This window comes from Molossus molossus, unplaced genomic scaffold (genome assembly GCF_014108415.1).
Source record: "Molossus molossus isolate mMolMol1 unplaced genomic scaffold, mMolMol1.p scaffold_m16_p_14, whole genome shotgun sequence".
In the NCBI taxonomy this organism is placed as follows: Eukaryota; Metazoa; Chordata; class Mammalia; order Chiroptera; family Molossidae; genus Molossus; species Molossus molossus.
In genome coordinates this window covers 49,276,084-49,303,779 of record NW_023425349.1, presented here as the reverse complement: position 1 = coordinate 49,303,779, position 27,696 = coordinate 49,276,084, and the positions used below count along the sequence as shown (strand labels likewise).

Sequence of the window (27,696 nt, the reverse complement as noted above, 5' to 3'; positions counted from 1 at the left end):
GCACTGAAATGATATGAATCCTTTATTCAGGAATCTTAGACTAGTAACTACTTCAAAAAGTGGAAAAACAATAGCTATGAAACATTTTCATTTAATAAACCTTTGCTGAAGTATAACATATAAACATAGAAAAGTGCAAAAATCATAGTAGAGTTTAATTAAGTTTCACAAAGTGGATGCAGTTATGTAACCAATACCTAGATCAAGAGAATGTCACTGGCCTCTCCTAGTCACTACCACTCTACCATTATCTTGATGAATATGAAGTACTTGAAAATAATCTTCAAGTCTAGGCTTTTGAGGGCAAAGGAGAGAGAGAGATACAGGTACTCGGGTGACCAGTTTCTCTTTTCAGCAGTGGTTAGTGGATGTAGATAAGCATCCTAATGCTCATGTATTACTACTTTGGCTGAAAGAAATTGTTATGATTTGATTTCCCAATAGTGATTAATTTGGTACCTGTTGGATTTTTGGCTTCTAAAAACAGCAAAAGTACATTTGAACTTCCCCATAGCTTTGGAGCTGATTATTTCAACTTCATTCCTAATTGTCTTCCACTTTATCTGCTTATTCATGAGGTTGAGTAACATTTTTAGAACTTGATGGTGGACATTTTCTTGGATATTTTATCAAGTTTATTTCTAGTTGGAATAGTTAGGTTTACATTCAAAAGTTAATATAATTATTCAAATTGTTTTTTGGGGGACTAAGTGGTATTTTTGTTCTTGCTGTTTGGTTTTGTTTTCCTTTTTGTTGTGGCTTTGGCAGAGTCATATGCCATTAACAAGGAAGTATTCTTGTAGGCAGTGGAGCTATGTGTGTATAATAATTATCAGTAAATTTATTCTGTTAGCACTAGAATTCTATGTAACTTTATATTAATCAGATCTGGTTTTTAACGTCATTTGATGATATAGGTAGGGCTTTTACAACATCATGGATATGATATACCAAGTAAGCTAGGGACTATTTTTTTTTCTTTATTGAGTCTTGAGAGAGAGGAAAGGAGAGAGAGAGAAACATCAATGACAGAGAACATGAATTGGCCGCCTCCTGCATGTCCCCCACTGGGTATCGGGCTCATAACCTGGGCATGTGCCCTGACTGAGAATTGAACCAGTGACCTATTGGTGCATGGGTTAACTCTCAACCACTGAGCCACACAGCCCAGGCAAACTAGGCAGTATTTTGAATGCTTTTTTGTTCTGTGAAGATTTATGTTACTAAATGCTTAGCCTTCTGTTACCAGATGGCTGATTTGTTGGTTTTGAAATTACTCATGTGACTTAAGTCATCAATTTGAGTAATATATTTGACATCATAGTATATGTCTGTATATGTGAATGTTCTATATACCAGCATTAGCCTTTTTCATAAGACATTATAGTTATTCGATATTGTGTTTCCTATAAACTTAAAAGCTTATAGGACATGATGGTAGATCTAGTTTTAATAAAGTTAAAATCATCATCTGGGATAAATTATTTTCATCTATATTAAAATATTATTATTCCTTTTACATATGTGATGCTGTTGCTTTTTTTTTATCCTCACCTGAGGACATTTATCCATTTTTTTTTTTTTTCAGATAGAGTGGGAGGGAGGGAGAGGAAAAGAGAGAGAGAGAGAGAGAGAGAGAGAAACATCGACGTGAAAGGGACACATCGAGTGGCTGCCACCCACACAACCAACCAGGGCCGGGGACAAACTGCAACCGAGGTACGTGCCCTTAGCGGGAACTGAACCCGGGTCTCTCTGGACTGCAGGCTGACGCTCCAACCGCAGAGCCAAACTGGCCAGGGCGATGCTGTTGCTTTAATTTAAACTTTTTTATTGAACCATGGACAGTTCTTTGACCCTCATGATGACTTCAAGGTCAGCTATTCCTTAATAAATTTAAATAACAAACTCCCTGTTTTACAGTGGCAATTAACTATTCTTAAGACTTCTCTAGGGACACCTTTATTAAGGCCTTCTTTTAGCTACCTAGTGGAAAAAATAAGTCAAATGTTACTAAGGCTTGTAATTCAAAATGACTAACTGAAAATATACACTTACCTTTCTGTTTTCCCCAAATTTCATAGAAGTGACAGAAGAAAAAATAAACCTACAATATTAGAAAACTGAAAAAGCAGACAAAAACATTAAGTACATTTAAGATAAGGAAATAGTATTAGACTGATGCAGCTAAACAGTTTATGAATCTGTTCTACAATACAGATGGAAGTCCAGATTTTTTTCAGTAAAACTCTAGAATAATGCCAGTGTCAGAATTAACAAGATCTGTACCACTCCAACAGTCATCTAACAGTTGCCCTCAAGATAAAGTCAGAAGAACAACTCTCTCAAGTGGGAAATGTCATGAACGACAAATGCAGGAACGACCAGTTCCTGGTCAGTGTTGGTCTCAGAGCTTAACAAGGAACCTCTTATACTTGGAAGCACATGCTTCTATGCTTGCTAAAGTGAAAGCTATCAAACTTTCAACCAGAGGCAAGGATTATATAATTAATTCACTTCCAAAGCATTCACAATTCTCAATTCTGTTTTAGTAATTCATTCTATATTTAATACTGCTTATTCTATACCAGTACTATCCAGGAGAATTTTCTTTGATGATGGAAATATTTCATCTCATTGCTATCCAGTATGGAAGCCACTAGCCACATGTATCAACCGACTACTTGAAATGTGGCCCATACAACTAAGGAACTGAATTTTAATTTTATTTAATTTATTTCCATTTAGATAGGCACATGTGGATAGTGGCTACCAGATTGGGTAGTGCAGATCTAGGCTCTCATAAATATTAAAAGACTGCTAAGAAGCACCAAACTTTTCAGGAAAACCAAAACCATGAGAGATATGTGACTGACTGGAAACCCTACCTCCCACACCCTTTTAACAGAGGTAATATAAGACACAGAAGAGAACTTTTAAAAATATAATTGGTATGCATCCTTAGTAATTCAAAAAGCTCTCAAAATCCATAAAACAAGGATAGCCTGCTGTTAAAAAATGTGACATTTCATGAAAACTACAACTGTGTTGCCTAGCCGGTGTGGCTCAGTGGTTGAGCATCAACCCAGGCACCAAGAGGTCGCCAGTTTGATTCCCGGTCAGGGCACATGCCCAGGTTGTGGGCCAAATCCCCAATGGGAAACATGCAGGAGGCAGCCAATCGATGTTCTCTCTCATCGATGTTTCTATCTCTTTCTCCTTCTCTAACATCAATAAAGGAAAAAAGCAACAAAAAAACTACAACTGTGTTTGTAGAAATGTAAACATCTTAATAGGATGGTTGAATAGCAGTATGGATAAGAATAAAAATTAAATTAGTAATTTGGGAGATCAAGCTGATGGATTAGTCTAAAAGGCCAAAGTGATAAAAAAAATGATGAAATTTTAGGTAGGGAAAACTGAACTAGGAAAGTCTAAAGGAATTCTGGAAGGCAAGGAGGGTGTGCAAGAAATGATGAAATGTAAAGAATAATAACTCAATTTAACAAAGTTGAAAATCTTAGGCCTTCAGATGGAAGGGTTCTAGACATAGGGTGATATTTTTTAACTCCAGTGTTAGAAATTCATACCAGCTTTCAGAGAGGGAAAAAAGAGGTTGGCCATAAAGCAGCTATAATGCTGTAGACATCTAACTTGTTGTCTGCATTTTTTTTTTTTTTTTATCCTCACTCAACATTTTTTTCTATTTTTTGTTCCGATAGAGTGGGAGGGAGAGAGAGGGAGAAAGAGAAAAAGAAACATCGACTTGAAAGGGACACATTGAGTGGCTGGCACCCGCATGACCAACCAGGGCCGGGGACAAACCGCAACTGAGGTATGCACCCTTAGCAGGAACCGAACCCGGGTCCCTCTGTACCGCAGGTCGATGCTCTAACCGCTGAGCCAAACCAGCCAGGGCTTGTCTGTTACTTTTAAAAAATAGGGTAAGGTCTCCAAAATGCTATAAAGGAAATATTTTTAATTTAGAGTTCTTGATAGAGGTAAGCTATGGCTTGCATATCAGGGCAAGAGAATTATCCAGACTAAAAGTTTATTAAAAAAATATGTATATACAAGAGTGGACAAAAGTAGGTTTACAGTTGTTCGTATGGAAAAAGACATGCAAGTTATGATTATTACAATAACTTTATTAACTGTGATGTGCATACTCACAGCTATAGACCTACTTTCGCCCACCCCTATATTTAGGGATCTATTTCCAAATATAAGACGATAAGTGGTAAAAGAAACAGTGGTGAATGAAGAACCTAGTAATCTGAGTTAACTTTAAATAATCATTGATAATATGGCAGTAAAAGTTAATCCTGTTGTTATATGTGAATTATAAAACAGAAGAGGTAAATTTTGGGGAAGACAAAATCTATACCCACAGTTTCAGATTTCAAGCAAATCTGGGAATTAAAAATAAAAGCAAGCTAAAGATCTTGTCTTGTTTGGGTGCTGGCAAAGAAATGGACAAGAAAATCAATATCATTGTCAAAGTTTAAAGTCTGAGTGCCTGTTATTGTTTGCTTGATATCTGTAGTAGGCAATACGCACTGAAAATAAGACCTCATTCTAGCCTTTATGCTGTTGATAGTCTAGCTGGGAAGGTAAGGTCAGTGTACAAGAAGCAACAGTGAGCAAGTTAGTCGTATAATCAAGACCTTACAATAAAAAAAGGCTTTTAGCCCTGGCCGGTTTTGCTCAGCGGTTAGAGCATCGGCCTGCGGTCCAGACCTGGGTTCAGTTCCCGCTAAGGGCGCGTACTTCGGTAGCAGTTTGTCCCAGGCCCTGGTTGGTCGTGCGGGTGGCAGCCACTTGATGTGTCCCTTTCACGTCGATGTTTCTCTCTTCCTCCCTCTCCCTCCCACTCTATCTGAACAAAAAATGGAAAAATGTCCTCGGGTGAGGATAAAAAAAACAAGGCTTTTGATTTGAAATAGGTGAATTAAGGGTTTGAAATGTAGTTTTAGTTCAGTTAGTGAAGTTAAAAAGTTGAACTGTAGTACCCCGATTTCTAGTTTTAATATGTGACCAAAAGAGGTGCAAGGAATGTATCAAGGAAGATGAGTTGCTGTTGTTCTAAATTAAGCATGTGTATCACTTTAGACTTTGATCGGAAACCTTTTGAGGACCTACTTAACTTAAGATTTAGCAATGATCTTTGAAAACATAATGCCTTTCCCATTCTGTGACACCTTTGCAAATTTGCCATAAGTAGTAGAGATACGTGACTTTCTTACTTTGTCCCATTGGGTTGGGACTGAATTAAATAATAGTTTTTGAATCTGTAAGGCTGCCAGTCAGCTCTGGATCTGTGGTGACTCCCCCTCCATCGAAAAATTTCTGAAAGCCCAGTTTGAAAATGCCAGCCAGTTAATCTCTTATTTTAAACACCATTTAAATTCTAGCAAATATTACTTGCTCTCTACATTTACTTCATGACCATTACTATCATCTCTCCAACTAGATTTTAAGCACATAAATCTTCTGAATTCTTGAGATGCCTAGAGTAGTGCTGAGTACATACTAACTCATACTTTTTAAAATTGTTCCTATAGACAGCAGAGAGATAGCCACGATATATGCTATATTTAATTTTGACCTGTGACACATTTTATAGTTTGATATGTTGGAAGGAGACCTAAGCAAAATCAGGAGTAGACTCTTTAGACTCCTGGTGTGGCTACTGACTCACTTACGCTATAACCATGGGTAAATTATATCAACTCTACAAATTAGAATACAAATAAATAACAATACCACTTGCTTTCTTCCACACAGGGATGATGTGAGAATAAAATGAGAAGCATTATAGGACAAAATCATATTTTTAAAAAATCTATAGAAATAAAATATGGTACTTTTATAGGTGATCTGCGTTTGTCATTCAGAATATACCCTGAGTTTATCCCTTAGCTTTTATACTCTTGTCATAAAAAACATTTCTGTTTTCCTTTTAAGAATGAGGAAATGCTATCAACCAAAGTTAAGTTAGTCACATGCAAATACTGAGCTCTAAACGAAATGAATCATGGCACAAGCCTAATTTTTTCCTGATGTGACTTGAGTCCTGAATCAACTGTCAGCATACATAGGTTATTCGTATGACATATTAATATGACCAAAACAAAGCAACTATCTTTAAAGAAGCTAACTAGCTTCAGTTATGGTTATTATTCTTATGTGTCTGCCCCCAAGCAAATGACTTGCAATATCGATTTATTTTAAAAGGTAAAATCACCCCCAGTAAATTCAGTAAAAGGTAAAATTATTTGGTTTGTGGACATTACCAATTATTATGGTTGAAACAGTTAAATCCATAAATTCCTCAATATACTATTAGGAGGAAATGAATATTATTAATATTTTTTGTTTAACATTGTGAAACAATGGCCAGTGAGTAGTTTGTCTCTTTTAAGATCACTAACTTGGGGCATACCATTCCGGTTGGACAAGATCTCAAAATGTGACTAACTTTTAATGAGTGCTAATAAAAACATGTGTTGCCTCATGACACTACACAGTTGCTACTTGAGCTTTTTACATTCCAGTTGAGTTGTACATAATTAGCATATGTGGCTTACCACTTAGTTACCCTTTATTGTTTAGGTCTTAGTGCATTGAAAAATCTGTGAGGAACATGATAGAATAGTAAATTCTCCTCTTTGGAACATTGCTTAGCAAACAGTTTTTCTTTACTAAATGAATTTTTCTAACTTTGGAATTTTGTCTTGTGCTTTAAAAACAAATAATGGATAATACTGCATGGTTACCTTAGGAACAAGCCAGCAGCTTTGGCCCTCTTTGCAAAACAACATACCAGTGTTGGAATTTAAGTTAAAACACAGTACAAATTGAAATGTGTACTCTGAAAAACTGTGAGCTATTTTTTCTTTTACTATTTGGAAAACCTTGAAAGCTATAAGAAAACACTTTCTACTTGTCACTTTAATAGAATGCCCTAAACCAAAAGGCGTCTTTTTATGGGTCCTGCCTCTGCTGTTCTGCTTAATTGTGTGACCTCAAGCAAATCTCTTAATTCTCTGAGCCTCAGGTTTCTCATCTGGAAAATGAAGATAATTATGCCTGCCCCTAACCACAGGAATGTTCTAAGAATAGCAGCAGAGAGAATTTTTATAAAGGATTAGGTATATGGTTTATAGATTTATGATGGTAGTATTTTGTGTAAAAATTATTTGGTTTGTTTTATTTTTATAATTAAAACCAAAAGACCTGTTTTTTAATATACCATGTAAACAACTCTTTCTTATGCATGCTTTTGTCGAGACACCTAGCCAAAGTACAGACATGTCCCATATATGTGAAATCACTCAAGGACATGAGTAAGCAGAAGAACATTGACCAGGAACTGTAAACAACCAAGCAGGGCGTAAAATGATAAATATAGTAGATCTCTCGAAAAGATAAAAACACTTTTTTACCTCTATCTCCTTTAGTTTTGAGATAGACATCCTCTATATCACGGTGGGAGAGAAAGTATTAGGATCTATTTTCCCTGTCGCTCCTCAAAATGCTTATTACTTTCCTGTTAATTAAGATATATTATTTTCTATATTTGATAAGAGTAATGTGGGAATGTGAACAGTGAAGGCAGAAACACAGGTTGAGAATTACTGATCTAGAAATTACCCAGATTTCCCAGCATGTTTCTAATTTTAGGTTCCCTAGGTAATTGAAATTTGCTCTGACATTTGATCTCATAACTAAGGCAGGGTTAAAACATAGGAAAGAGCAAAGAAGAAATAACTTTCCAGCTTTCCATGTGTTTAGATTTGGCTTAAATTCCAGGAAAAGGAATTAAGGCCAGAAACTGCTGATATAAATTCCATTTTCCTTGACCATGAGGAAGTGAGAGTAGAAAACAGGTGGTTTCTATACTGGGTATACCATGTGTGAATTAAGGGACTTTGGGAATACAGAGTGAGAAATTAGGGGAGGTTACATTTTGGGGTGAAGACTTTTGATACAAAATTTTGAAAAAGCTTTTTTTAAAATTAGCATGTAATAGTCTAATTTTCCCAAAGAAGTGATGCTCTCAATGGTGAAACTAGAAATCAGACTGAGATTCAGTTTCTAAAATTGAGGCAATATGAAATAGTGGGGCAGAGGAATGTGGAGGCAGAGGGCATGGTCTTGAGCCTGGTTGTATTTCTTTGTAGATGTGTAATCATAGGCAGATTATTATACCTGTCTCAATTTATTTCTTCATCTGTAAAAAAGGAATAATATTATCCCCCAAGGTAGTTGTGAGGAACTGATATAATTAACTATGAATATTAATTTTTAAACAGAAGATACTATATAAAATGTTTAAAGCAATATTCAGAATTTATTGGATATACACAATTTACCAAGGAAAACATAACTATAAGATAGATGTTCTTGCTTTATATATGAGGCAACAGACACAGAGAAGTTAACCAACACTGAGGTGTGTTTTGAAACTGGTACCCAAATTCTCACTGTTAACCACCATGCAGTTCTCTACAAACATCTTCGTAGTTGCCTATCACATAAACTTTTTTTTTTTAATCCTCTCCTGAGGATATTTTCTCAAATATCTTTGGATAGAGTGGGATGGGGAAAGAAAGAGGGGGAGAGAGAGAAACATCAGTGTGAAAGGGACACATCAATTGGTTGCCTCTCGAACAACCCTAACCAGGGCTGGGGATGAACCGCAACCGAGGTACGTGCCCTTGGTTGGAATCGAACCCGAGACTCTTTGCTCCACGGGCTGATACTCTAACCTCTGAGCCAAACCGGCCAAGGCTACATAAACTTTTTTTTAAAAATTATCTTTATTTTACGATTACAGTTGATGTGCTACATTATATTAGTTTCAGGTGTACAACCCAGTGATTAAACATGTACATAACTTACAAGGTGATCACCCTGATGAATCTGGTACCCATATGACACCATAGATCGCTATTACAAAAGTATTGATTATATTCCCTATTCTATATTTTACATCCCCGTGATTATTCTGTAACTACTAAATTGTACTTCTTAATTTCTTTACTTTTTTTACCCATTCCCCCAATCTCCCTTCCATCTGGCAACCCTCAAAATGTTCTCAGTATCTTTGAGTCTGATTCTGGTCTGCTTCTTTGTTTATTTTGTTTTTTAGACTTCACATATAAGTGAAATCATATGGTATTTGTCTCTGTCTGACTTATTTCACTCAGCACAATACCCTCTAGGTCCATCCATTGTTGTTGCTAATGACAAGAGTTCATTATTTTTTGTGGTTGAGTCATATTCCATTGTATATATGCACCACTTCTTTATTCATTCATCTGTTGACAGACACTTTAGTTGCTTCCATATTTTGGCTATTGTAAACAATGTTGCAATGAACATAAGGATGTACATGTCTCTTCGACTTAGTGTTTTGGATTTCTTCAGATAAAAATACCCAGAATTGGAATTGCTGGGTCCTTCTTTGTCTATTGTTATAGTCTTTGTTTTAAAGTCTATTTTGTCTGATATATGTATTGTTACCTTAGCTTTTTTTTTTTTTTTTTCTCTTTTTTATTGATTTTAGAGAGAAAAGAAGGGAGAGGGAGAGAGAAATAGAAACATCAATGAGAGAGAACATCGATTGGCCGCCTCCTGCATGCCCCTCACTGGGGATTTGGCCCACAACCTGGGCATGTGTCCCGACCAGGAATCAAACCAGCAACCTCTTGGTGCATGGGTCGATGCTCAATCACTGAGCCACACCAGCTGGGCTACCCCGGCTTTTTTTGTTGATTTGTTTCCATTTTCATAAAATACCTTTTTCCATCCATTTGCTCTCAGTCTATGGGTGTCTTTCCATCTGAAGTGAGTCTCTTATAGACAGCATATGTAAAGATCTTCTTTTGTTATCCATTCAGCCACCTTATGTCGTTAGTTGGAGCATTTAATCCATTTTCATTTAAAGTAATTGTTGATAGATATGTATTTATTGCCATTTATTATTCATATTTTTGGTCTTTTATTTCCTTTCTTCTTCTTAAAAAAGACCCTTTAACATTTCTTGTAATACTGGTTTGTTGGTGATGAGCTCCTTTAGTTTTTCACTTGTCTGGGAAGCTCTTTATTAAGTCCTTTGATTCTAAACGATAGCTTTGCTGAGTAGATTTATCTTGGGTGTAGGTCCTTGCTTTTCATCACTTGAATATTTCTTGCCAATCCCTTCCTGCCTGCAAAGTTTCTGTTGAGGAATCAGCTGACAGTCTTATGGGAGCTCTTTTATAGTTGACTGCTTTTCTGTTGCTGCTTTTAAGATTCTCACTTTGTCTTTAACTTTTGGCATTTTAATTATGATATATCTTGGTGTGGACCTCTTTGAGTACATCTTGTTTGGGACTCTGCACTTCCTAGACTAGTGTGTCTTTTTATTTTCTTCACCAGGTTAGGGAAGTTTTCAGTCATTATTTCTACAAATAGGTTCTCAAACCCTCGCTTTCTTTTCTCTTGGTACACCTATGATGTGAAGGCTGTTATGCTTGATGTTGTCCCAGAGGTCCCTTAGACTTTCCTCATTTAAAAAAAATTTTTTTTATGCTGCTCTGTTTGAGTGTTTTCTGCTACCTTATCTTCCAAATCATTGATTTGATCCTCTGCATCATCTAATCTGTTGATTCCTTCTAGTGTATTCGTCATTTTGGTTATTGTATTCCTCATTTCTAACTGGTTCTTTTTTATAGTTTCTGTGTCATTTTTTTATGCTGTTGAAGTTCTCACGAAGTTCCTTGAGCATCATTATAACCATTGTGTTGAACTCTGTATCTGGTAGTTTGCTTGCCTCTATTTCATTTAGTTTTGTTTTTTTTTTTGTTTTGTTTTGTTGTTTTTTTCCTGGTGATTTTTCCTTTTCATTCCTTTGGAGCATATTTTTTTGGTTTCTCAATTTTGGCTGCCTCTCTGTGTTTGTTTCTGTGTGTTAGGTAGATCTGCTATGACTGGCAATCTTGGTAGGGTGACCTTATGCAGTAGGCATCCTGTAGGGTCCAATGGCACACTTTCTCTGGTCACCCAAGCAAGGGGCTCTAGGTGCACACCCCTTTGTGGGCTGTGTGTATCCTCCTGTTGTAGTTGAGCCTTGATTGCTGTTAGCATGTCAGTGGGAGGGACTGACTCCCCCCTCCACACATACACACATACCCATTGACAAGCCAATCAGCTGCAAGAACCAGCCTTGCCTGCAGTGGATGAGCTGCTATGCAGAGACCAACCCCATGGAGCAAAACTCAACTATATAAATTTTATTTATTATTATTTTTCACCACACTAACCAGTGGTGTTTCAACTATAATAATCATTTTCTTTCTAAGGAAAAGTATGTCACCTCCTTAATAATAGTACTCCCTGTAGCAGAGAAGAGGTAGGAAATATATTCTTCTATCAGCTTGCAGTAGCTGTCTCAGGTAGTAGTTCTTACATTTTGCCACGCTTAAGAATTACTTCAAATGCAGAATCCCAGTTGCCAGAAATTAGTAGGTCTTGGGGTTTAGTCCAGGAATCATCATTCTTAACAAACCTTACAGGTGATTCTAACATGTATGGTCCTCAAACCACTTAAGAAAATACTCTGGTGATGTTTCCCCCTGTATTTGATACTTAAATGGATACTCTGGTCTATATGACTATCTTTCCAAGAATTATATTCTCTTGGTTTGTGCATTTAGATCTATGTTGGGATGGTGGGAAGGGGAGAGGGGTTGTTTTCCTAGAAGCCAACCCTCTCTGAGTTCTTTCTTGTTCCATAGCATTCCCCCATCCCTAAGCACTGGTTCACAAAGTGTGGTCTGTGCAATAGAAGTTTCTGAGTTAAAGATTAACAGTCTCTGAGAATGGAATGTGTAAATCTGATTTTTTTTAATCCTTACCCAAGGACTTTTTTTTTTTTTTTGTATTTATCTTAGAATGGGAGGAAGAGAGAGAGGAAGAGAGGAAGAGAGAGAGAAACATTGATGTTAGAGAGACACATTGACTGGTTGCCACCCACACGACCCCAACCAGGGCCAGGGACAAACTGCAACTAAGGTACATGCCCTTAGCGGGAACCGAACCCGGGTCTCTCTGGTCTGTGGGCTGATGCTCTAACCACCGAGCCAAACTGGCCAGGGCTATAAATCTAATTTTTAATATGCTTCCCAGATGGGTCTTAATGTACCCTGGAGTTTGAGAACCGTCTTTAAAGTTACTCTTCCTCAGGGTCTTGTCTTTGTCCCAACTATATACTAGTCATCTTTTCTCTAACCACTTACGGAATCTAGATAATTACTTCGTCTTTATTATCTCCATGTCTGTGCCCATCTTTCTATCCCCATTGCCATAGCCAAATTTAGTGTTTTAGTATATCATTGCTAGATTACTACAGAACTTTCTTACTGATCTCTATACTTCCCTCAGGTCTTGTCTTTTATTGCTGCAAAGGATCTTATCTAGTCAGGTCCCTTGTTCAAGAGTCTAAATTTTTTAGCTTGGCAAGTAAGTTCTCATAATTTAGCCCCTCCCCTTCTCCTCACACCCTGTTGTTCAGCTGTTCCTCACTGCTTGTAATTTCCTAAAAGGGCCATATACTTTCTCATGCTTCCATGGGGCCTTGCCTGTGCACTGGCACTCAGACTTTGATAGGTAGAGGATGGTCCCAAAGAACCCTTTGTCTACCTCTGCAGTAATAATTTCAGCACTGCCTGCTTATGAGCTCAAGAGCAAGGAAGTTACCTCTTTTTTCTTTTTTTTAAACATGTATTCCTAGATCTAATATATGCCTGGCCATACTAGGTGATCAGAAATGAGGACCTGATATTATGAAGTGGGGGGATATGAAGTAGAAGACAAAGTTGGGGACATTGTGGAAAAATTGATTTGTCAGTTTTGGCATTTTGGTAAAATGAGAGGGAAAAGTCGAAGTTGACCTGAGCTATTTATTGTACCTGGGCCTACAAGAAGATATTTTAAAGATGAAGTTTGGGACTAAGGAGGAACAGATTTTATTGTTGAGACAGTGATTGCTATTTAGTCCATGAATTTAAGGTGTTTCAAGGATTTTCTGTAGGAGGAAAGTGGAAATGCTTTCCAGAGAGACATTAGGACTGGGGACATAGTTTTGGATGTAATCCTCATTGAGCTCATTGCTGAGGCTGTAGTTACAGGTTCAGTTGACCAAGAGTTAAAATAGTGTGAATAGAGAGGAGAACTGAACAGGCACCTAGGTTGAAGAAAGAGAAAAAGAGAGTGAGTGAGTGATTGAATGAGTGAGTGGTGAGTGAGTGAGTTGATGATTAAATATTGGGAAATGGATATTTTTAAGGAGTAATCAGAGGAAGAAGTATTAACAAAGGCTTGTGAGAAGGATAAAATGGAGTTGGAGTTACAATCCTACTTTGTGAGGTGAGTCTTTTCTCGGGAAAGATAAAAATACGTATTCCTCGGTAAAACCATTAACATTTTGGTCATTTACAGCAGAATTCTGAGGAAGAAAAGGCTTACTTCTTCTAGAACTGCTCTGACAATAAAGCAGCTTATTTCCATTTAGAGAAGTTGTTCTTGGGTTACTTATTTTATTTATTTTTACTTTTTGTTAATCCTCACCTGAAGATATTTTTTTCTGTTGATTTTTAGAGAGAGTGGAAGGGTGGGAGGGACGGGGAGGGGGAACAGAGAGAGAAACATTAATGTTAGAGACACATTAATTGGTTGCCTCCCGCACATACCCTGACTGGGGCGGGAATCAAACCTGCAACTCAGAAAGTGCCTTTGACCAGGAATCGAACCCATGACCCTTTGGTGCATAGGCCAACACTCTAACCACTGAGCAACATCAACCAGAGCAGCACCAACTTATTTTAATTTTTCCTTAAAAATAAATGAATGAGCCCTGGCTGGTTTGGCTCAGCGGTTAGAGCATTAGCCTGCGGTCCAGAGAGACCCAGGTTCGGTTTCTGCTAAGGGCATTTACCTTGGTTGCAGTTTGTCCCTGGCCCTGGTTGGGTCATGTGGGTGGCAGCTGCTCGATGTGTTCCTTTCACATCGATGTTTCTCTCTCTCTCTCTCTCTTCCTCTCCTGCTCTATCTGAACAAAAAGTAGGAAAATGTCCTCGGGTGAGGATAATAAATAAATAAATAAATAAATAAATAAATAAATAAATAAATAAGCAAGCAAGCCCAACCAGTGTGGCTCAGTTGTTTGAACATTGACTCAAGCACCAGGAGGTCACTGGTTTGATTCCCGGTAGGGGCACGTCCTGGTTCCAGGCTCAGTCCCCATTGGGGGAGTGTGCTGGAGGCAGCCAGTCAATGTTTCTCTTGTCGATGTTTCTCTCTCTCTCTCCCTCTCCCTTTCTCTCTCAGAAATCAATAAAAGCATATTTTAAAAAATAATATATGAGTGAAATATTTTTGGGGAAAAAAATTGCTTTCTTAATAGGTTTCCCTGGTGCCAGAAGATATTGCAACAGCATGCTTCTGTTCATAGGCGGGTGTGGCTCCATTTAAGTGTCCATTTTGCATTAAGTTTGCCAATGAAAATCTAGGTAGTTTGCTTGGCTGCTGAAATAAATCAGTAAATACTTTGGGTAGATTCTACGTAAACTCTCTCTGCATAATTGCAACTGACAATAGCTCTACCCCCTTATTGAGAGAATAGTCCTCTGTTTGGGATGATCAGAGCTCATTTTATATTCAGTCTTTGGATGAAAATGCAATTGTTTATTTTCACAGATGTTGCTTGTTAAAGATTCAACAATAATAAAAAAAGTGGGAGAGGGAACCAATTATTATTTCTTGACTAGAAAGAACTTAGTTTGAAAGCATATTGAACAAGAGGAACAGTTTGAGCCCTAGCCCAGTAGCTCATTTGGTTAGACTATCATCCCCATATGCCAAGGTTGTGGGTTCAACCCCCACTTAAGGCACATACAAGAATCAACTAATGAATGCATAAATAAGTGGAACAACAAAGTGATGTTTCTCTCCCTACCTTTCTCTAAAATCAATCAACAGTATTTTTAAAAAGGAACATTTGAGTATTTCTGGTATATATTTTTCCTTCTCTCAGTTTGATATTGGTATTTTATGGACTTATGAATATAGAGTGAATCGGAGGAAGATAGACTAGATTTCAAGGAAGAAAATTAATTATTTTAGCTTATAGTAGAAATATATCTCATTCTTGATACCTTGGGTATTTATTGAATTAAAATTTTACATAGTACAAAAATCAAATATTGGTAACTCAAATATTTATGTATTTGATTTATGTATGTGTATATAGCAAGTCTTTTAGAAAACTAGGATAATATTTTGCTTAAAGAAGTATTGGGTTGAATTGTGAAAAATTTTTATAAATATTGCTAGCTAATTTCTAATTAGCTACACTGAACAGATATAGTTTCCTAAAAAGAAAGAAGCCTATAGTAACTTTGGTTTTATATTTTTCCTTAAATGACAATAAAACCAATATTACTACTGGAACTCACTTCAAAAGTATTTCTGAGCTATTTATATGACAAGTTTTTTTTGTGAAATAATAAAATACATAAAAATAGTAAGACTCGGTAACTTATCCAAATAAGGTATTTCTTATATGAGTATGTGATAGATATTCAAACTATTCTTATCGTGTTAAAAAAGAGTTTGTAGGTTTGAAAGTTTTAAGTGAATAGAACTCAGTATTGATATTCTAGATTATATAGTAGTGGTGTTCTATCTATAGTAAATGTGACATTAAATTGATTATAGCAATATGAATTTTTATTTTAAAAAAATTTTTGTCTTTATTTTAGAGAGAGAGGAAGGGAAAGGGAGAGAGAGATAGAAACATTGATGAGACCCGCTTGCCCTCTTAGAGAAGGAAAAAAAAAAAAGAAACATCGATGAGAGAGAACATCATTTGGTCGCCTCCTGCACGCCCCTCTCTGGGGTTTGGCCCACAACCTGGGCATGTGCCCTGACTGGGAATCAAACTGGCGACCTCTTAGTGCATGGGTCAACACTCAACCACTGAGCTGCACTAGCCAGGCACCAATATAAGTTTTTAATTCCCTTTTTGAAAAGGAACATGGCAATGTCTTTTGTTCTTTTTAAAATCTTAACTGCCTGAATAAAAAAGCAAAGCAAACTTTTTTTTTTTTTTTTTAAATCCTCACCTGAGGACATTTTTGCATCCATCTTCAGATAGAGCAGGAGGGAGAGAGGGGGTGAGAGAGAGAGAAACAATGACATGAGAGAGACACATGGATTGGTTGCCATCCACACAACCCCAACCTGGGCCGGGGACAAACTGCAACCAAGGTACATGCCCTTAATGGGAACCGAACCCAGGACTCTCTGTTCTGCGGGCCAACACTCTAACCGCTGAGCTGAACTGGCCAGGGCAAAGCAAAGCAAACTTTTATAGACAATGTTAGGAAACATTTGTTTTTTCAATATTCAAATAAATGATTCAAGAAAGAAATCATTCTTTACTATGATTTTTTGCCTCTGATAAATTCCTCTTAGTTTTACTATCTTGTTGAAATGGGACCAGAGCTTTTTACATGCAAATATAATGTGATGAGAATTTTCAAATTCATTACAAGTGTCCTGATGCTTATAATATAATAGATTTTAAAAATATATATTTAGCCCTGGCCAGTTTGGCTCAGCAGTTGAGCGTTGGCCTGCGGACCAGAGTCCCGGGTTCAGTTCCTGCGAGGGGCACGTACCACAAAATATATATATATGTTCAGTCAGAAATTGGAAACCACAAAACTGTCAAATAATAGTCCAAGAGACATAAACATCTGTCCATACAATATTGTTAAGATATTAGTTCTTATATGCAAATATTTATTGGCATACCAAACTAGAAACAACTCAGAATGTCCTTCAAATGGTGAATGAATAAACATTAGAGCACATCCATGCAATTGAATACCATTCACAAAAAAAAAAAAGGAATGAGCTCCTCAAATAGTGATATACTTTATTATTCAATTTATATGACATTTGAGAAAGGCTAAACTGTAGGAGCAGATAAAAAAATCAATGCTGTCTGGGAAGTGGTAGTGGGAATTGACAACAAAGGGACATAAGGAAACTTTTTAGAGTGATGAAAATTTTCTATATTTTGGTTGTCAGATTGATAGAACAATACAGTTTTACAGTAAAGAGAATATACTTCAAAACTGACTTTAGCTGGCAACCTTTTTAAAAATGTAATTCATTTATAAAGAATGATAAAGTTAACATTTAAAATGATTTATTCAGGCAAAAGATATTGAATGGATACTAAAACCATGAAGTGAAATGTTATTGTGTAACAGTATATTGAAATGATCCCCATAGTTCATTGCTAATCTTTATAATTTGAAGAGTCACCACTTTAACTAAGTGATCAGTCAAATTTCTCATTGCCGACGAGGCAAGAACGGGACATTTTGGGCCTTGTGACTTAGAGCGATACGAAGTTTACAGCAGCATGTATGAACTGTTGTGAGCAGTATTAAACCTGGAGCTAATCAAGACTTGAAACCTAACTTCCACTTTACAGAAGTATAGGAGATAAAGCAATGAGTTAAAGTACACCATCAGAAAACAATCAGATAAATCCAGAATGCGGTATTTTCAAAAACAGTGTAATAGAGGAAACCATTCCAGATCAAAGGACAGATTAAAAACAGTACTTGAATACTGAGTAGGGGGCAGGTGGGGTAGTTGAGGAACTGTCAGTGTAGACTGGCTATATTCAGTAACACAAGTTATTTTTAATTTTTCTGAGGTGAGGTAATAGTATTGTGGTTAAGTAGAAGAAAATATTTCTAGGATATATATATGATTAAGTGGTTGTTATCAGAGAACAGCATGGGTGGTCTTTCTCTGTTGCTAGTGGGAATGGGGTTCTTAGGATGCCACTGGAATAAACATTTCTGCAGGCCCCCATGGGGGGATGAGATATGGTGGAAAACTTTATTTTTGTGAAATTACATTCCTGGGTTTCCAAAGTCCCATTTCCTTTAGTCCAGTTATGGAAGAAGTTTAGCTAGGGTTTCAATAGAGCTAGAAGCAAAGCCAGTGTCCAGAGTTTTCCTTCCATGTTGGAACCCAGTCCAGTTCAGCACTAAGCTAGTTACAGTCCATTAATCCATGTGTGTGGGGGCCCACATGGAGACAAACCCCGAGCAATAAGAGTCCCAAGAGCGCAAAAGGAACCAAGAGCACAACAGCAGAAGAGAGTGAATTTCCTTGTGCAGGGAATTAAGTATCCCAAATCTTCTCCTATTTGCAGTGGCCAATGACCTGTTTCCAGATGTGACTGAGAGCAAGCACCTTTCCTATGTCACCCCAACTTTACTGGACATGCATCTATTCTTCTCCTGTCCAGTCCCTTCCCCCAGTGATTTGCAGGGAATAGACATGTGGTTTCTTGGGGAATATAAAGCTTTAGCTTCTGGGTAAAGCTGCCTAAATGACATGCCTATAATGGCTGGCTTCCCCCTTTGCTCCTTTTCTGTTATTAATAACTAGGTTAATTACAACAGTATCAAGGTGAAGTGTCTTGATATTTGCAACTTATTTTAAATGTACACACCCAAAAAGCAAATAAGTAAAATTATAATAGTTGTCTCTAGACAGTGTAATATGGCTACGCGTTAGCATTGTTGTTTTAACTTTTCTGCATGTTTGAAAATTTTTATAATAGAAGAGAATGTTTTTACACTTACTTAAATACTATTTATTGATGACTTCCTTATGATGTGCAGTGCATTGCTGTAGATCCTATGAATACCAGGCAGCTGTACCTACATCACACCTCTGAGAATAACTTTTTAAAAAAATATATTTTTATTAGTTTTTTAGAGAGAGAAAAAGAGACATTGATGCGAGACAATCATCGATTGGCTGCCTCCCGCTTGCTACCTACCAGGAATCAAGCACACAACCCAGACATGTTCCCTGACTGGGAATCAGCCAGCGACCTCTTGGTGCACAAGAAAATGCCAAACCAACTGAGCTACACTGGCCAGGACAAGAATAACTTTTTTTTTTTCTTTATTGATTTTAGAGAGAGAGAATGGGAGAGGGAGAGAGACAGAAACATCAATGAGAGAGAACATCGATTGGCTGCCTCCTGCATGCTCCCCCTGGGGATCAGGCCCACAACCCGGGCATATGCCTTGACTGGGAATTGAACCAGTGACCTCTTGGTATATGGGTTGATGCTGAACCACTGAGCCACACCAGCCGGGCAAGAATAACTTTTTCTTTTAAACCACACTGTGTTTGGCATTATGTAACATGTACTTTGAGAACTGGGATAGAAAACAGCTCTGTGAAGTGCTTTGTATTATAAGGGTGTTTTCGAGACCATTTCTTACTGTATCGTATGATGGGTATTCTTTTGGGGAAAGATGAAACTTTGGGTTTCAGTAACAAGATTAGTTGTGCCGTTTCAGAGAAAGTGGATTTTGGCATGTTACAGACATTGAATAGGTAGGAGCAGAGCTTATGTTTTACTGGCTGCTAGAAGGTTCACGTCTCGAGCAAGTGCACTTCCCAGAGGCACTCCTAACTGCTTTCTAATTTTCCCTACCTATGCTCATTTTCTCCCAATTTGATTTCCTCATCTATTTTTTTTAAATATTTTTTTTTATTGATTTTAGAGAGAGAGGAAGTGAGAGGGAGAGAGAGGTAGAAATTGGGAATCGAACCGGTGACCTCTTGGTGTGTGGATTGACACCTAACAACTGAGCCACACCGACCAGGCACCTCATTTATTTTTTTGCTTGTATTTATTTTATAAGATATTTTATGCCAAACAACATGTTGGGCATATTAAAGCATTTAAAACAATGTAGCTTATAATTTGAAAGTCATCACCTAAAAGACAGTCATATAAGTTTTCTCCCAAATTCAGAGAAATTTTATCCTCTAAGCAAATTTAGACTAAGTGACTGTTACCAGAAAGTTTAAAAATTATATATATTGAAATATGATTAAGATATAAAATACCCTATTGTATAAGGAGGTTTAATGCAGGAGATTCCATGGAAATTAATTCTTTTTTTTATCCTCACCTGAGGACATTTTTCCATTTTTTGTTCAGGTACAGTGGGAGGGAGAGAGAGGAACAGAGAGAGAGAGAGAGAGAGAGAGAAACATTGACGTGAAAGGGACACATCGAGTGGCTGCCACCCGCACGACCAACCCGGGCCGGGGACAAACTGCAACCAAGGTATGTGCTCTTAACGGGAACCGAACTCGAGTCTCTCTGGACCGCAGGCCAACGCTCTAACCGCTGAGCCAAACCGGCCAGGGCAAGTTCTTTTTTATTTATTTTTAATTGATTTTAGAGAGAGAAGAAGGGAGAGGGAGAGAAAGAGAGAAACATTGATGAGAGAGAACATTGATTGGCTGCCTCCTGCATGCCCCGTACTGGGGATTGAGCCTACCACCTGGTTATGTGCCCTGACCAGGAATTGAACTGGCAGCCTCTTGGTGCATGGGTTGATGCTCAACCACTGAGCCATACCGTCCAGGCTGGAAATGAATTTTAACAGCAGTTTGAATTGAGCATTTTCCTTAGAATTTTATTTAATTTTTTTTTCCCAAATAATGAAGGGAAGTAATATATGCCATTGTTTTTCCTTTAGCATTTCTGAAAGAATTATGATGTACAAAAAAATCCTAATGAAAGATTATATTATTCTTAAATGGTATTCAACTTCCTTTTCCCCTACAATAGTTTTGTCCTTCGGTTAAAGGATACTTTATATTTTATAAAATATTTTTCAGCATCAGCATGTTGATACACCTATTATATTTACAATTTATTCTTGCTACCTTCTTGAGAGTTGAAGTCCTTACCCATTTCTTTTTGGGACTGCTGTATTATATTACCAAAGATGCTCTGTCTGACAGCAGAATATTTAAAGCAGGGATAACATTTACTATAAAATATGCTGTATGCATTAGTGATGCCTAAGACATTTTTAAGACGTCATGTATATATTAAGTAGGAGTGTATTTTGATACACCTTAAGTTTATTGTAACCTTTTTAAAAAGAAATATTCACTTGATAAATAAGGCTTTCTTCTTTAACTAGGATTCCTAAGTTCAATGGAATCTTTTTCCTTTAAAGGTCTGGAAAGTAGCTTGTCAAATTAAATGATCTTTCAAGACTTTTGTACTTAGAAAACTAAGTTTCATTTTATATTTGGGGGATGCTTAAATCTTAACTTTAATAAACTTAATATGAAGTATCCTTTAGCAGAAGGATGATACTATTGTTGGGGGAAAGGAATTTGAACATCATTCAAGAGTAACTAATATAATAGTTGTAAACATCATTGGTGTGAGTACAATAAGGTCAGATTGCTGTGTTCTTTGCCCCAGGCAGAATGATCCCTAAAACTAAGACTTAGCTTTCATTGCTCACATCTCTGGAATTTACTTTTTCTTGTTTGCGAAAATACAGTAAGCAAGGTGTGCAGTTCTCTCTCTTTCTGCAATTATTTTACGTGGAAGTACTATTCTCATTCTTACTTCCATTCATTTCTAACACATGGAAATCAAGTTTAATTTTGTAGTAGTGCCTGTTAGTCATGTGAGCTCTGCACAGCTTCTCCATTTATACTGCTTCACACATCACTCACAGGACAAGTTCCCACAAAGACCTGTTTTGTTCTACTATCAATCCACCTAAAGAAACCAGTTTCAAAACTATGCACAGCTTTGTAAATCAAGATGAACTGGTCAGAAATTGGATACAGAAACAAACAAGAAACCAAGTAATTCTTCCTAGTTAACAAGCAGAGTGTTATATATAATCAAATTGCATTCTAAGCATATTCTAATTAGAAAGTTTATATCATATTCATATTGTAATCATAGTCAAGTCGTTAGCTTGTTCTTATTGCTAGAGTTATGAACATATAATTAATGCTTTCAGTAAGATATTGTAGGGAACAGAAGTTAGTGAGAACAAATGATGAAATGGGAACTTTAGTTCTGGGTATTTCCTAGCAAGCCTTGTAGACAATAACTAAGTATCAAGGTTGGTAAGACGAGGAGTTTGATATCAAGCACAGATTTTCTTCTTTCAGGCAACAATTAGCAGACCACAGTAAGAAGGAATATAATGGCATAAGAATTTATTTTCTCAGGGGCTCTCCCTCTAGGTCAGGAAGAAAGGAACACTCATACACAGCTCATAAACACAGACTGGTGTTTTTCACCACAGAATTAAATTCAAGCATAATATACTCACAGCTTAATTTATGGTATTTGAAAATACCCTTGCAGTATTTTCTCTTTCAATAAATGTTTTGTAAAATTATTTCACCTTCTTGTTTAGAATTTTGTCGGAAGTTTTGTTTCAGATGATTGCTGAACATTGTACTTTTCTTTTCTTATTTTTTTAATCCTCACCCAAGGACATTTTTTCATTTCTTGTTCAGATAGAGTGGGAGGGAGAGAGAGGAAGAGAAACATCGATGTGAAAAGGACACATTGAGTGGTTGCCACCCTCATGACCCAGCCAGGGCCGGGGACAAATTGCAACCGAGGTACGTGCCCTTAGCAGGAACCAAACCCAGGTCTCTCTGGACCGCAGGCCTACGCTCTAACCGCTGAGTCAAACCAGCCAGGGCAACATCGTACTTTTAACTTAGTACCAAATAAAAATAACCTTCCAAAGAATCTGCTTCTTTCATGATGCTTTTCTTTTTCCTCTTGAAAAGTAAAAAAAAAAGAAACTGTAGGACTAAGTTCTAAGTCTCATTTCTCAACTGGTAAGGTGTGAATTGTCAAAAGAGTGGTCTTAAAATATGAATTAGGTTTTTTCTTTACTATTACATTTTTACTGAGGTATAATTTACAGTAAAATGCACATAACTTAACTGTATAGTTTGATTTTTAACATATGAACATAGCAGAATCAATGGTGAGGACTTTCTCAAAATACTCCTGCCAGCAGGTTAAAAAATTTCCTAGATGGTTCTGAGCGACACCAGTTAAGAATCTTTGCTTTTGTAAAGAACCAGATTGACTAATGTACATAAAAATACATATAATAAAGTCTTAACACAGATTAACACTTTTTAAAAATTTACATTTCCTGTGTGGCTTTTTCATGGGGTTTGCAATGCTGACTCTCACAGATGAAATTCTCAGTGTGCTTTTCTGTTTGTTTTTAAGAAAATTAATACAAAACTTCATGATGGAGTATGTCAGCGCTGTAAAGAAGTTCTTGAGTGGCGTGTAAAATACAGCAAATACAAACCATTGTCAAAGCCTAAAAAATGGTGAGTTAAGTTTCTTCATTACTTTACCAGTATTATATAGTTTATTTCATTCCCCAGTTTTCGAAATTGTGTTCAAATAAGTATTAAGGTAAATAGAGAAAAAAATTCCATTCTCCCATGTAGCATTTTATCTTACATGCTGAATTTTGCTTTGTGAAGGCAGATTGAAAAAGTGAATTGATTATTCCCTGCCCCATTCTCCCATAAATAAATTATACACCATTTTATAGACTCTTGTTCCTAAAAGGTGTATTAGGGTAGAGAGAAGAATATTTGTTTTGCAAAAGTTTCACTAATAACAGTATTTACTATGGATCATCTTTACCAAGGGGGTCTTAAAAAGGGTCTGACTTTTTTTTTTTTTTTTTTAATCCTCCCCTGAGGACATTTTTCCAGTTTTTGTTCAGATAGAGTGGGAGGGACGGATAGAGGGAGGGAGGGAGGGAGGGAGAGAGAGAAAGAGAGAAAAAGAAACATCGAGAGAGAGAGAGAGAGAGAGAGAGAGAGAGAGAGAGAGAGAGAGAGAGAAACATCGATGTGAAAGGGACACATCGAGTGGCTGCCACCCGCACAACCGACCAGGGCTAGGGACAAATTGCAACCGAGGTACATGCCCTTAGTGGGAACCGAACCCGGGTCTCTCTGGACCACAGACCGACGTTCTCATCGCTGAGCCAAACCCGCCAGGGCTGTTCCTTATATTCTTTAGCTCAGCTGAATTAAGCACCAAATTGGAGAGCAATTGCTGCTTAACAGAGAAAAGTGATCATTTTAAATATAATAGTTTGCATCAATATGTGTGATAGTGTTTTTACATTGAGTTTTAATTTGGTAGTCTATATAGTAGCTATTTAGAACATAGTTGTTCATTATTGATTTATTTTCCTTTTAGTTTTTGAGTAGTGGCAACTTCCTTAAATGTATTCTCTCATCCTTAATGGGAGGAAATTTTACTGAAAGTCTGGGAACTTCATCTAAAAAATAAATATGATATAATCTTTGCTGTTTATTTTTATTGAAATGTCAGACAGTTTGCAAATCTATAAATCAAACTATAGTGTAATTTGTTTTATTGAGAATATTTAACAGTTTTGAAATTTTTATTTCGAACAGTTTATTTTGCCTAAGATGCTTTTTAAAAAAAAAATATATATATATATATTGAAAGGTAAAAGCCTCGAGGAAGGATAGATTAACATTAGCTGTTTAATTTTTACTATTTATTATAGATATAGTTGACCCCTTTTTAAACAGGTAGACAGGTTTCTCTCTGCTCCATTTAGTGATTTTGGGTGTGTGTGTGTGTTCTCTAGCATTTCCTCCCCAAAGAATACACTTTGAAACAAATCTGAAGAGTTTTATGTTCACCAGCCCAAATTAGCAGTAGGGAAATTTGGTAACTGTTTGTATCCAATGCTAGATTTCTATGAATGAGTTAACTGTGTTCTCTAGCATTGAAATTAGATGCTGGTTGTGCTAATAAAGCATATACTTTTAGTTAATAGGTCTAATATAAGATTTGTAGCCTTCTGAGTATTTTCAGCAAGTCTTTCTATAAGGTTATTTAGAGGTCATCACACTCTCCATTTTTTCTATTGGTAGCATTATTTTCTAAAAGAGTTTGAAGTATAGGTAATAAATATTTACTTAGCCATAGAGTTTTAATAGATTAGTATTATAACAAAAAAAATTATTTAAAAACATCCCTGACGTATCCATTGTTTGCATTTTAATTTCTTATCTTTCATATGTGCTATATCCTGTATGTTTATCTTCATTATGAACATGACAGTGTGTAAAAGATTGTATTATTATAAATTTTGCAGATGCTGTGATTTTCTGTAGAATTTCTGAATTTATTTATTTGAGACAGTTCTTCAATTTTTTTTTTTTGTATGTGTATTACTGTGATTTTAATATTATTATTGCTCCAGAAGAATTTGCATACTTTAAATCCTGGAAGGACAAATATTTTCTCCAGAAGGAAACAAATACTCAGTTTAAAAAACGTTAAAGGAAATGGTATTAATAGCAAATCCTATATTCAGTTCCAGAAAACATGTAACACAGCAGCAACCTCTAAGAGTGGTTGGATGTGGACACGTGGACCCAAAGGTCAACAACTCTGTCCTATCTTGGAGTCAGGAAAGTTCATGGTGATGTTGCCACTGCCTGGGCAGTATAGTGTAACCCAGAGGCCTTTGGAAGACCTCAATTAGGTCAAGAAGATGAGGACGTCAGGAGCTACTACTGGTCCACATCACCCTGAGGCAGATGAGGTTAGACATAGAACAGCTGGTGATGAGTGCAAAATGAGGAAAATAAAATATTGCAAAATACCAGAATACAAGATAACAGGACATTAAAGCCTAAAGGAAGATCTCTAGGAATAAAGAAGCCTGAGGCAAAAGAAACAAATGATGGTTAATGAGAGACTAAGAAACTACTAGTTAAAACATGATCCAAACATGTTACTTAAGAGGTCACCTGCCTGGCCTGGAACATCTTGAATTTCAGATTACACTGAACATGTGGCACATTAGGCATTTTAGAAAGCCGAGCTTTCAAACTCTAATCCCGCCTTTAGAGTCTTGTAGAAAGTAGAAGTCATCTATATCCACCTTGCTTTCTTTGCATGTTAAGACTTGACCAACATTCTAAGGGATTTAAATCCAATGATGAAAGATATTAATGGCAGTGAAGAGACCAAAATTATGCCATTCTGAAGCTGCTTTTTGGGCTATTGATTTTAAGCTGTTTATTAAGAAAGAAAAGACTCAGGAAGAAACTTTGACCCTCCCCCCCTTCCTGCCTAAAAGATTTAGACAGAGAAACTAGCTTCAGGAAGGAGATCTTAAGATGTTCCCCTTAGCCCAATTTGAATTAAGTATGGTAAACAAGAGAACTTCAGGCAGGTGCCTATTAGCTAGATACCCACTGTGTCCCATTGTTTCTGAGTCGCCTAGCACAGATTTTCCTGCCCTGTGCGTTTTGTCCTCCTTCAACTACCTGTAAATCCCCCATTCTCACTTCTGAAACCTAATAACCTGCTATCCCCTCCCCTTTTCTTCTTTGTCCAATAATATCTTATATAACACATGTCTGCAATTTTTATGGATTTATCATGTCTATGTGAATTCCTCATGTGCATGCATTAAACTTTATTTTCTCCTGTTAATCTCTATTAATTTGGTTATTAGCCCAGCCAGAAGAATTTAGAAGGTGGGAGGAAAAGTTTTTTTTTTTAGATCCCCACAGTAGCATAATCTGTTTTAAAATTTTTAATGTTTTGTTCAAGTTAATCACTTACAAATTAAATTTTTCCTTTGTTAGGATTTAAACTTATTTATATACTGCCTTAATATATATATATATATATCCCTCCCCAGCCCTGGTTGATCGTGCAGGTGGCAGCCACTTGATGTGTCCTTTGCAGGTCGATGATGTTTCTCTGTCTCTTTCTGTTCCTCTCTCTCCCTCCTACTCTATCTGAACAAAAAATGGAAAAAAGTGTCCTCGGGTGAGGATAAAAAAATAAATTAAATAAAATAAATACACACACACACACACACAACACACATATATGTGTCTAGAAAAATAGATTTTATGTTCTGGTACTGAAATCCCTAAACGGGGACCTAGAAACTTCTTATACCTTGTATTTCAGGTAACTAAGCAATCCTTTTCTATTACTTTAGAAATATAGTAGGCAAATACCCAAACTTGTGTTAGAATCTCTAGCCTGCTTCTTTTTTCTTTCTACCCATAAAAGAAAAATCCACCAATAATAGGAGAAGCTGGAATAAAACAGAAACAGGCCAAAAACAGATTGAGGCCTGAGTTTAGAATTGGACCTGTAAGTCCTCTATATCAGTAGTTCTCGGTAGGAAAGGGGATTTTGCCCCCAGCAGACACCTGGGAATGTCTGGAGACCTTTTTTAGTGTCATGACTAGAGGATCTGGGAGTGATGGTACCGGCATATAGTAAATGCTGCTAAACATCCTACAATACACAGGACACCCCCACAACAAAGATGTATTCAACCCGACATGTCAGTTCTGTCTTGGTTGAGAAAACCTGCTATGCACAAAATCAATGGATACTCACAAGGTGAAGCCACTGAAGCGTCACATATATATTGTGGGGGCTAAAAAAATGTTAATATTCTACTTTTCAACTTCTAAGTTTTTCTAGGTTGAGCTAATAATAAAATTAACAGGAGAAAATCAAGTTTTTAATACATGCGCATGGGGCTGGCCGGTGTGACTCAGTGGATTGAGTGTCATCCCATGCACTGAGAAATCCCAGTTCGAGTCCCATTCAGGGCACATGCTTGGGTTGTAGGCTCTATCCCTGGTTTCTCTCTCACATCGATGTTTCTGTCT

The 27,696-nt window shown here is 36.8% G+C and overlaps 1 protein-coding gene across 2 annotated transcripts in view; it reads left to right on the top strand.

The window, feature by feature from the left end:
* CUNH9orf85 (chromosome unknown C9orf85 homolog) overlaps positions 1-27,696 on the top strand; it is a 57,488-nt gene that overhangs the window by 11,432 nt on the left and 18,360 nt on the right. For both annotated transcript variants that reach the window (XM_036261332.1, XM_036261331.1), the window contains exon 2: positions 23,204-23,310. In XM_036261332.1, coding sequence (XP_036117225.1) covers positions 23,204-23,310 — 107 coding nt within the window. The remainder of the gene's footprint in view (positions 1-23,203; positions 23,311-27,696) is intronic.